The 12,232-nt window shown below is 39.5% G+C and overlaps 1 protein-coding gene across 1 annotated transcript in view; it reads right to left on the reverse strand.

Moving 5' to 3' along the window:
* The window catches only part of Ino80 (INO80 complex ATPase subunit), a 103,636-nt gene that overhangs the window by 70,668 nt on the left and 20,736 nt on the right, over window positions 1-12,232 (reverse strand). Inside the window, exons 3-10 of the mRNA XM_021179126.2 lie at window positions 11,460-11,629; window positions 11,277-11,344; window positions 9,139-9,300; window positions 6,384-6,504; window positions 5,054-5,268; window positions 3,242-3,295; window positions 1,851-2,054; window positions 254-449 (exon numbers count right to left, since the gene is read on the reverse strand). Of these exons, the coding sequence (XP_021034785.1) occupies window positions 254-449; window positions 1,851-2,054; window positions 3,242-3,295; window positions 5,054-5,268; window positions 6,384-6,504; window positions 9,139-9,300; window positions 11,277-11,344; window positions 11,460-11,629 (1,190 nt within the window). The remainder of the gene's footprint in view (window positions 1-253; window positions 450-1,850; window positions 2,055-3,241; window positions 3,296-5,053; window positions 5,269-6,383; window positions 6,505-9,138; window positions 9,301-11,276; window positions 11,345-11,459; window positions 11,630-12,232) is intronic.

Below are 12,232 nucleotides of genomic sequence, written 5' to 3' on the forward strand. Positions count from 1 at the left end.
GATGGTTGTGAGCCACCATGTGGTTGCTGGGATTTGAACTCTGGACCTTCGGAAGAGCAGTCGGGTGCTCTTACCCACTGAGCCATCTCACCAGCCCCAATACACGTATTTCTTGATCCAGTGCAATAAATCTCCCATTTCTGAGCAGTATTATGCATGAATTAGGACAAAACCTGTAAGAATTTTAACATACACAACCTTGATGTGAAAAATGAAGGCTACCTGCTTCCACTACTTTTGACTCAGGACTTACCATAGTCTTCTTGGGTGATGTTAACCACCACTCCTCCACCAATGTCAATTTGTCTCTGGGTAGAACTATCTTCTAGTTTCCTTAAGATTTCTTCCTGGATTCCATCATGACCCATATCACGTTTTCGACTCATAAAATGAGCATACAATTCTGTCTGAGTGATTAAGAAGTTGAGTTTTCGTTGTTGCCTCTTGGCCTAAAGTAGGGGGGAAATTGAAGGTAAGAATATCCAAGTCATAAATTATATGTAGTCAGCAGAATTTAGCAAATCTTAATAAAAGCCTGAATATAAGTAGTTCAAAAACTTTTTACTTTTAAAAAGGCAACTATTGCTAATAAACAACACATAAACACACAAAAATATAAATACAAAAGAAAGAAAAGGGAAGAGAAGGAAGGATAAGAAGAAAGAGTGAAAGAAAAAAGAAAAGGATGATTAAGTGTCAGAAAGAGGCTTCAAAACTCCACCGAGAACGATGCTGGTCACATCTGAAAACCACATCATCTAATCCCGACTCTCTTTTCTGAACCTACCTTTTCAACTGCTTTACCAATGTCAAACAATTACTTATTCTCTATTACTAGACATACAAAGCCTAGATCAGTTGAGAGACATCACATTCATCAATAGTAATGGCTACAAGCTTAAAAATGGTAGATGAAAAAGTGGTTAGGTCTCAGAAAACTAAATTGCTCACTGTCCCTATGTAACATAGCCTGAAACTCCAGTTCCAGGGAATCCAATGTCCTTTTCTTGCCTCTGCATGCATGTGTGTGGTGCACATAAACATACAGGCAAAACATCTACTCACATAAAATAAAATCTAAAAACAATTTAAAACAAAGAAAGAATACAGAAAAGGACTAGAAACTCAGGAGGTAGAGGCAAGTGCACCTTTGAGTTTGAGGGTAATCTGGTAGATATCACCAGTCCAGGAAAGCCAGAGCTACTATCTCACAGGTTCAAAGCAACAAACTAAATCCTTAGTGCTTTGGTACTAAATAGAAGTTTTAGAATTTGTATGCTTTTGCCTGGCAGTGGTGACACATGCCTTTAGTCCCCGCACTCAGGAGGCAAAGGCAGTCTTTCCTGGTCTATAGAATGAGTTCCAGGATAGCTGGACTACAAATAAAAACGGGGTCTCAAAAAGCAAAACCAGGGCTGGTGAGATGGCTCAGTGGGTAAGAGCACCCGACTGCTCTTCTGAAGGTCCAGAGTTCAAATCCCAGCAACCACATAGTGGCTCACAACCATCCGTAACGAGATCTGGCGCCCTATTCTGGAGTGTCTGAAGACAGCTACAGTGTACTTACATAAAATAAACAAATAAATCTTTAAAAAAAAAAAAAAAACAAAAACAAAAACCAAAACCGGGCAGTGGTGATGCACGCCTTTAATCCCAGCACTTGGGATGAAGAGGCAGATAGATTTCTGAGTTTGAGGCCAGCCTGGTCTACAGAGTGAGTTCCAGGAAAGCCAGGACAATACAGAAAAGCCCTGTCTCCAACAACCAAAAAGAAAAAAAAAAAGAAAAGAAAGAAAAACCAAACCAGACCAAAACAAAAATAAACAACAAAATGTATGCTTTTGCCCCACCTCCCGCATTTCCTCATCCAACTTCCGCTGCTCCAAAGCTTCCTTCTCTGCTCGCTTGCGGTGCTCCTTCTCCACCTTCTCATACTTCTTCCAGTAGAGAAGCATCTCTTTTGTTAGGCGCCGGGCTCGAGGCAGAGTTTCCTTACAGTTTTTCTGTGCTTGCAAAGCAGCTCGACGCACCTCCTTCATGCATTGATGGGCAAGCTGCAAACAGCATCATTATAGCAACAGAGAAGGACCCAATTCCAAGAACAGTTCTGCCCAATTCCAAGATCAGGACTTTAAACCAGTGTCCTCAATCTTTTTAGTACCTACAATCCTACTAAAGAGGTGATTATATCTCTTTCTCTCCTGCTTTAATTAATGCTCCTGAGTAAGACTCAGACCCCTGAGGTTAAATATTCTAATTAAGATGCCGACCCACATCCATCACTTTAGATGAAACAAAGTATACTCATTCTGTACATTATACATGAAATTCCCTTTACTATATTTATTAGCTTGAGACCCTCACAAGACTGAACCCTTGTGACCTGTTCCTTTGTGAAAGGTAGGAAGAGATTTCAAGGTAGCAAGCACATGCATGAGGGAAGAGGCAGTTACTGATGTGGCTCCCTAGGCAGTGTGCAATAGACACCATTGCTCCAGTCCCCGGTACCCTAAATGGGATGAACATATTTCTTCACAATTTCCCAGAAAAAGTCATGCAACAATGGCAAAGACCTGAAATTTACTGGTAAGTTACAAAGCACTATTACCACATTAATAATAAAAATAGCTATCACTGCTTTTTTACATGTGAGGCATATTTCAACGTATCCTTTACTCACAAAAACTATGAAAGCAGTGTCATCACAGTCTCTATTTTACAGGTGAGGAAAGAGAGGGGCAAATCAGACTAAACTGTTACCTCATCCATCCCTTATAACAAGTTATTATTTTTCTCTCAGAAGTTTTTTTCACATCCACATTTCTATTATTGTTACAATTATTGTTGGGGGCGGGGAGAGTTGTGTGTACAGGCGCACATGCACCACGGTATATACAAGGATGTTCAAGGGCAACTGTGGGCAGTCAGTTCTTTCCTTCCATCAGCGGTTCCAGGGACTGAACTCAGACTGTCAAGCTTGCCAGAAAGTGCCTTTACCCACCAAGCCATCCCTGTGACCCCCATCACTTCTTAAGTGGAAAACCACCAGAAAATAACCAGAGATTAATTTGACACAGAAAATAAGAGAAATATGAGGAAGAACAATTTTACTTATTAAACAGAATGAGACTACCTAAATGGTTCTTTACATATTATCCAATTCAGATCAAAACGTAAGAGAGTAGTAAGAATAAGCCTAGAGAACACACAATAGACAAAATAGAAAACTGAAAAATGTTACCTTTCGGCTATTGGTAAGAAATAAGTTTCGAGCTGAAGACTTCTGCTTGTTGGCCTAAAACATTTGAAAGTAATATTTAAGATTCATTTCTAAGTAAGATTGCATAGCCTTTATTTAATTCCTGAAGGACTGAAAAATGTCAAGTACATACAAGACAAATTACTTTGAAAACATTGTCTGGCATACCATTAAACTACTAAAATACTAGGAACAAGAAGCTACTGTTGAAGGTGCCATTAATCTTATTTTAGTCTTACTGTATGGTATCTGCATGTATATATGTTTAAATGTATGAGCATATGTACATATGCACATGTGTGTAGAGCGTAGCATTAGACGTTGGGTACTTTGCTCTATCACTTTGCTACTTATTTTTTCAGACAGGGTCTCAATTAACCTGGAACTTGAATTCAGCAAGACTGAGTGGCCAATAAGCTACACAGATCTTCCTGTCTCGGCCTCCAATGTACCATATTTATAGGCACATACCACAATGCTTGGCTTTTTACGTGGGTGCTGGGAACTAGATCTCAGATTCTTATGCTATTGCAGGAAGCAGTCTACAAACAGCACTGTGTTTCTGGCCCTTTAAATAATCTGTGTACTTCTAGAAAGAACTGATAAGGTTTAAATGGACAAGGATACTATCACCTGATTCAAGCATGCTGCTTTCCTGGGACAATGTGCAAAGCTGAGGCAGAAGGACACCCAGATATAAGAATAATTACAAGAAACATAACTCCTTTCCAGTTTAGTATACTAGCTCTACCTCCATCAAGAACAAACTACAGCCACTATTACTCAGATTTTGACCATCACCCAAGCCTCAACTACAATATAAAATTCTAAGGCAAACCTAACATAAGGTGACCTAGCAGCTCCTAACTCAAGCTCTGAGTTGTCCTCTTCCTTTTAAAAGTAACAAACCATCAATAAAGAGCCTCAGCTGACTAGCACCGAGTGTGGTGGCACCTGCTTTTCATCTCATCTCTACATGAGGTAGAGGCAAAAAAGTTCCAGGCCAGCAAGACTGTAAAATGAAACCATGCCTCAAAGTAAATAGTCACTTAACTCAGGAAAACATGAAAGAAGCGGGGCTCTGCCTATTGAATCTCTCCGTCATGCTATAATAAGGGGTTTGAAGTTTTCAGAATCTTGAGAAGGTCTTGAAAGCAATTCTAAAGTGATCCCACCTCAGGTTTTCTTTTTCCGCCTTTTCTCAGTAACTTCCTCTTACTAATTCATGTGTTACATTTTTCTCCTCAACAACAATCTCAGTTGTTTTACTGAAAAATCATTTTTCATCTAAGGGCATCATCTGAAACTTCCTCAGACACCAAGGCATACATATTTCTTCCCTTAACATTCCAACTAAGAACACATCACACATAGATCCAACTGAGGATGGCAGGCTTGCTGGGGAGTTCTACCCACTCTACCCCACTCTACGGTCCTGTAGAGTTCATTTGGTCTTTAGTTTTATATAATACATTGTTTTCTTTTTTTACATACTCTGAGTATAAAAATCATGGAGACACCCACTTGGCCTCTACCTCTAAAAACTGACTGTGTTACATAACACAGGCAAATACATGTTTGACTTGTTTCTACGACATCTGGCCTTCCCCCCTCATCTCTAATATCTCTATTTCACCCTCATGCTGGTCAGTGTTAATGACTTGGCTTACTTCTGGTGGCTGTAAAAGACATCACAACATCACTGAATGTCTGCAAGTTGGTCCTGTCCCCATTCCTGCTACCTCGTTCCCATCTCTCCCTTTCCCTCCCTCCCACACCCACCCATCCACTCACCTTTGGTAGTTCCTTTTTCACGATGCTCAGCCACACTTTCCTGCGGCGGGCATTAAGCTGCTCAATGGATAAGTGTTTCTTCTTGGTGCCAGGGGGAGGTGCATCATGGGAAAACTTAGCAAAGACTTTGGTCTGGTGGTGGTGGTGACGTGGAGATTCTTCAGAGGAAAACTCTTCATCGCGTCTTCTTTTTTTCTTCACTTTTTTCAACTTGGCTGCAAAGGAAAGAAGAGATGCTGACAAGGCTGGACAGAACCAGTGAGCACCCTCATCATTCGAGAAAACATCCAGGAGCTCTGTTCATTCTACTCGAGGCAGGCAGGCAGTTTCTTCCTTCTATCAGGTCGATGAATCGCCCAAGAGGAGGATCTCACTGACTCAAAAAGAACTCTGGACACCGACGGTCCTTTTGTTGACACGAAAAACTGAAACTAAACCTAAAAATCAGATGACTTGAACTCAACACTGTAGAATTGTTTATAAAGCTGAATCACTGGCCTCAAGTGACAGTTACAGGATGGAAACCTACTTCCACTTGGTGGAAATGCAAGGCAACTAAAGAAAATAAAAGGAAAAATTGCATCAATTGATAGGTCAATAAAATTTTTGAGGAAAAAACCAAATGGCACAAATTATTTACATTGAGAGGGAGACTGGAAGACAAGAAAAGGAGGGTATGGAGAAAAAAGGGAAGGCTAGAAAAGATGCTTTTTGAGTAGAATTCATATCTTCAGGGAAACAAAATCTGCCTTGCAGATACCTTAAAACTCTGGTCCCATGTTCTTCCTGCTTTTCCAACTGCTTAGAGGTCAGAAGGAAAAGAAGACATTCTGCATCCTGGTAACCACTGCAGAAGCTACAGAGGCTCATCAGGAGTAACTTAACCAACTGCTTCTCACCTCGGAACACTCTCATCGATGGCAGAGTGCACAAGATAAAAGGAAGGAAACTATTTTGCCTAAACCTTTGTGTAGCGACCTACAGCTATAGTTTTCTTTGTTTCTTAGGTTAGAAGAGAAGGAGGAGGCGGTAAAACAAGGTCTCAGGCAGCCCAAGGTAGACTCAGCCTCTATATAGCCAACAAGAACTTTGCTCAACAGACTCCTACTTCTACCTACCAAGCGCTAGGATCACAGTCCATGTGCTTGCAGCCTATAGTTCGTTAAGTCTATCTATGTCTATAAAAGACCACACAACAAATGTACAATAAGGTCAATAATGTCAGTAATTAGAAAAGAGACTATAGTTTTACAGATAAGAGTAATTTTCTACCAAAAGTCAAAATGTACCACACACAGTTCTGAAATTAAGAAAGAATAAATATACTTACCTTTAAGCTTCTTGTCTTCCTTGAATTTCTTCTTTTTGGGTCCAAGCAAGTGGCGCTGTTGCTCATAGAAAGGGTCGTATGTAGAGAGCAGGCCTGCACTGTAGTACTGGTACTGCTGCAACTGAAGCAGGCAAACACTGTGATGGGTCTGCGTCTGCCTGCGTTCCACAACACAGCCTTGAAGTCATCTTAACTTAAAAAAAGCTAAGCCAGAGAAAACCATAGCTCCGAAATAGTTTCCCACAGAGACCAATAAGAAATTAGTATATCAAAGATAATTTCTTTAACTCAGAAGCAAAACAGGCTCAACTGCTATGCACAAGACAGACTGCTGGGAAGGACTTTGGAAGGGAATTCTTCAGAATCTGGACTTCCATCACATCTTTTCTGTTCTTCAACACAAGTTCATGTAGCCCAGGCTGAGTTGAACTCCTGATACTTCTGCCTCCACACTTCAAATGCTAGAAATGCAAAATATGTACCACTACACACAGCAGATACACATTTGGTATGAAATTAATTTCTTACAAAGAGATTTCCCTGTAAACTCGTAATTTCAACATTTGGGAAGTGGAGGCAAGGAATTGTAGGCCAACCTGAGCTAAATAAGGCCTAATCTTAAATAAAACAGAAAACAAAGCAAAAGCACAGTAACAATAACAACCAGAGGTAAAGAGTTGTTTCTCTTTAGAAATTCATCAAAGACTGGAAAGATACCAGCAGGCAAAGGTATTTGCCACCAACCCTGAAAGCCCAAGCTCAATCCCTGGAATGCACAGGGTGAAAGATGCTTAAGCGCTGTCCTGACCCTAACATCTACTACATCTATGAATGTACTGTGGCAGACACATGCCCAAACACAAACTAAATAAGCAAATGTAAAAACAAACGCAGCAGGAACTTACCATTAAGAAAATCAGCCACCTTTCCACTACTAATAAGTCCTCAGAGTTATCGGGGTCCTGATGTCGGCTACTCTGGCTTTTACTCTTTTATTAGTTTCAAATGTTCTTCTTGTTTTGTTTCGAACTGCTTTAGTTTATGGTGACAAAGTACTATTATGTAGCCTTGGCTGGTCTGAAACTCACTATGTAGACTTACTGGCCTCACACTTGCAGATGGCTTTCCCACTGTCCCCAGGCAGATGCCACCATACCTTGGGACTTCCAACAGTTTCCAACCAGTCATCTCAGTATTGTTACCTATCAAGTCAGCCCTTCCTTCACCAAGAGCTTATTATTAAGGATAGCACCTATTATTTTACAATTCACATTTTAAAAATCTCCTTTTATCCATCCAACTAAGAGTAAATCTGTTAAAACATTTCATTTCAGCCGACTCTCAAATCCACAGTACTTTTATTTCCCATGTAAAATGAAGTCTGTTGGATCATTTTCTGAGATTATACATGGAGTAACCTAGAAGACTGATATAAAGCTCTCTGGTAAGCATCAAAATTAAGTGAGCAGGCACCAAGCTCTACACTTAAAGTCCCATCATGCCTGTAATCCCAACACATAAGACTCAGGCAGACTCACTGCCATGAATTCAAGGCCCACATGGGCTATAGAGTGAGACCTGTCTCAAAAAAAGAAAAAGAAATGAGTAAATATACAGAATACCAAGTGCCTTGGCATCAGGTTTCACGAACTTTGTGAGAATCAAAATTGTTAAGATATTCCACTGATTTGAACGTTTGTATGTATTACTCAAGGTTCTCAGAACTAACTTTCAACCTTAATAATGTTGGAAAATTGTTAGCTCGTTATGTACAAAAGGCTATATTTCTGGCAAAAAATAATGTTTTGGTAACAAGTGGTCAAATGGTTATCATTAAATCTATCATTACTGGAATACTGGTCTGTGAAGAAAGTTTTTCCCAAACTGAAATCTTCAACAAGTAATTGTATTGGTTAAGATATCCTTGCAGCCTCACAAAGTTAAGCATAGTTATCACATGACCTAGCAACTGCCCTGCTAAGTAGACAACCAGAAGAAATGAAAACATACACCCACCACATGGAAACTTATATTCATCTCAATTAGTAGCATACAAAAGCACACAAAGTGGGAGAAATCAGCTCATCAACTTAAAAACAAAAAACACACTGTTCTATAAATAAAAACTATTTGGCAATAAAAATGAATGAAGTAGTAATACACAGTACAACATGAACAAACCTTGTAAATGTTACACCAAATGAGAGAAACTGGATTAAAAGTACCATGTTATCTGATTCCATTTGTATGAAATGTCCAGATTGAACACATTTATAAGAAACACACATGCATGGAGCCCTGGATTCAATCTCTAACACCATCCAAAAACCAAACAACAACCGGAGCTGCATATAGTGGCACACAGCTGTACACGGCAGCACATGCCAGCACTTGGAAGATGGAGATGGGAGAACACGGAGTTCAAGGTCACCCTACTATACAAGACCAAGAATAAATACGTAAAATAAAAATAAGTATCAAGAAAGAAGGTAAACTGGTGGGTGCCTGGCACAAAGAACAGAATGAGGCAGAAGCCATGGCACAAAGGTTTCTTTCTGAAGTGAGGAAAGTGTTCTAGAACTGAGACAGTGATGACGAAAACACGCACGACAAATAAACTCAGAAAACATTCAGTTACCTACTTCCAAAAGCTGGATTTATGTTATGTGAATCCTATCACAATAAAGCTCTTAACATTTATTATTTCACATAAGTTAAAATAGTGTGGTTGTGAGCGTTCTCTTGAAACTCTCACCTCCTTATCTTTACTATATTTATTTTGGTGAAGTTTCTTATATTTGTGTAATCGAAGCATGTTGTGAAGTTCTTCTCTGCTGAGACTGAGTTCTTCTTCTTCATCATCATTGTCTTCACTCTGAGAATCTGCCTCACTGGACTCATCACTTAAAAGAATGCTCTAGAAAAGGGGTGAAAATGGAATATAACTTTTGCTGTGAAGCAATTTCTTTTACAATCCAATTATTTTTTCCCAGATGCTACAACAATGGCCAAAACAGTCAGCGTATAGTCATTTCTGATTCTTACACTAATCTTTATTAATTTTAATTTAACTAAAAAACCCTAAATATTAAATATACAAGGCAAACAAAAAATTAGAGTATATCAATAGGAAAAAGAATATAGCATATAAGGGAACAAGGACAAAACAAGGTGTGATGGCTAAAGGGGGAGGAAAAAACTCAAATATCCAGTAGCTCATGAATGGATAAATAAAATGCAGTACATTCAGATGACTAGCCCCAAGAAGAAATGAAGTACTAATATATACCACATCATAAGAGACCTCAAAGCAGTGAGAAAGCCAAGTGAAAAAGCCAGCCACAAAAGCCCACATACTATGATTTAATTTATATGAAATGTCCAGAGTGGGCAAATTAATAGAGAGGAAATAGATTAGTAGCCAGTAGGGACTGAAGGACTCTCAGGATAGGGATGGCTGCTAATGAGCACAGGGCTTCAGTATGAAATGATGAAATGTTCTGAAATCAGAGAACAGTAATCCCCAGAGGTCTATGAACATAGTAAAAGCTACTAAGTTACACAGTTTTAGAGCTTACATTTTATGGTCAGTGACTTCTATCCCAATTTTTTCCCCTCTGAAACAGTTTCTTGTGTAGCCCTGGCTGTCCTGGAACTCACTCTGTAGACCAGGCTGGCCTTGAACTCACAGAGATCCTCCTGCCTCTGCCTCCCCAATGCTGGGAGTAAAGGTGTGTGCCACTGCTACCTGACTACATCTCAATTTTTATTTTTAATTTTTAGATGTACTTATTTTATATGTATTTGGTTTGCCTGCATGCAGTTATATGAACTTTGTGCATGTTCAGTTCCTGCAGAGGTCAGAAGGTATCAGAGCCCCTGTGAGACACCATGTATGTGCTGGGAACAGAGCCCAGGTCCTCAGCAAAAGCAACTAGTGTTCTGAACCACCTCACAAGTTTTTAAAATGTGAGTAGTTTTAATTTCCTAAAATCTTTTGGAAAGAAAGCAAGTTAGACTTTAAACCCATTAGTTTAAAGGACATGCTAGTAATACTAACGGCTTACATTACAGCAAAAGTAAGAAGTTGTAAGTCATTAGTTTCTTTAATTTCAATGTTTTCACATGCTAAGTAAAAAAAGCTTTTTAATAGAAGAAATATCACCCTCTATTTAGTTTGACACAGTAACAGTAAAAATATAAATACTACGTCACTCTACCTGCATATGACTGTGACCTAACACTGGGATACACAACAGAACACAGGCCTAACATTGTCAGGTTCTAAGCTTACCTCTATCATCCAGTCACTGTGCACCAGCCACGCTAGCCTCTCCTTCCCAACACATACCCCAAGCTGCTGCTTTTCTAATGATCTAATGAGTATATGCTTCCTGTGCTCAAAGGCTCTTACCCCTTGGCATTCACATGGCTCACTCTGATCACTCAGAACACTGTAGAAATGCTATCTTCAAGTTGTATTTACTTATTTACACTCTTACTCACTACCTCCCTCAATTAGAATATAAATGATACAGAGCAGCCTTGTCTACCTACAATAATAGTACATGGCACATGGATGCATTCTGAGCATTTGTTGAATGAAGTACTCAAAAACTCATGAAAACCTAAATTAACATTCCTGATTACAAGATAAGCCAATGAAGGGAGGATCTTATCTGATCCATTTATCTCCTCTTTTCTCAGTGTCCCATATTTAATAAAAAGCTTACTAAAAAATTACTTTGTTGAACTTTCTTCATAAAACAAATCCCAGTATAGAATAACTTTGTCTAGAAAACTGTCAATATTCCAGAATGGTCGGATAACTTCCCCTCTAACTGTAATCTTAGTAGGTTATTTGGACTGGAAATGTTCTGTCTTATCTCTTACCTTTAGCCACTTTCTGCTTTTCTTCAACTTAGAGAAGTTATATAAATTCCCCTTGTCAGATTTTGATTCTGGATAAAGAAACATAAAGAGTAAAAAAAAAAACAAAAAACAAAAAAAAAAAAATGAAGCGCTGACTGCCCCCAAGAGAACTGCAGCTGCAGAGGGCTCCCACTCCACACTGACCTGACTGCAGAACTCCGTTCAGTGAATATGGGTTCAACAACCCAGAACTGCTTGCTCCAGAGGTTTCGCCAAGCAATGAATTTGGAGGCTCTTCTTTTACTTGTATTAAGGGATCCCCAGACTCAGGCAATAAGGGATTATTGTCATCCAGTCCATCTTCACTGTCATCACTATAAATGGAAGAACAGTAAGTTCATAATTAAAGGTTATCCAACAAAACACATTTTGAGCCAAGTGTGATGGCATATGCCTATAAACCTGGTGGAGACAGGAGACAAGAGGATTATGTACATGTATGTGTGTACATAATCTAAGGAGTCAGGCAAGATGGCACACATACCTTTAAACCTTTACAGTCAGTGCTCCAGGGGTAGAGGCAGGAGATCTGTGAGTTCTAGGTCAGTCTGGGCTACATATTGAGGCCATATCTCAAAAAAGAAAGAAAGAAGCTGGGCGTGGTGGCGCATGCCTTTAATCCCAGCGCTTGGGAGGCAGAGGCAGGCAGATTTCTGAGTTCCAGGCCAGCCAGATGTACACAGAGAGACTCTGTCTCGAAAAACCAAAAAGAGGGGCTGGCGAGATGGCTTAGCAGGTAAGAGTACTGACTGCTCTTCCAAAGGTCCTGAGTTCAAATCCCAGCAACCACATGGTGGCTCACAACCATCCGTAATGAGATCTGACGCCCTCTTCTGGAGTGTCTGAAGACAGCCGCAGTGTACTTATGTATAAATAAATAAATCTTTAAAAATAAAAAAGAAAAGAAAAACCAAAAA

The sequence above is a fragment of the Mus caroli genome, chromosome 2 (genome assembly GCF_900094665.2).
Source record: "Mus caroli chromosome 2, CAROLI_EIJ_v1.1, whole genome shotgun sequence".
Taxonomy (NCBI): Eukaryota; Metazoa; Chordata; class Mammalia; order Rodentia; family Muridae; genus Mus; species Mus caroli.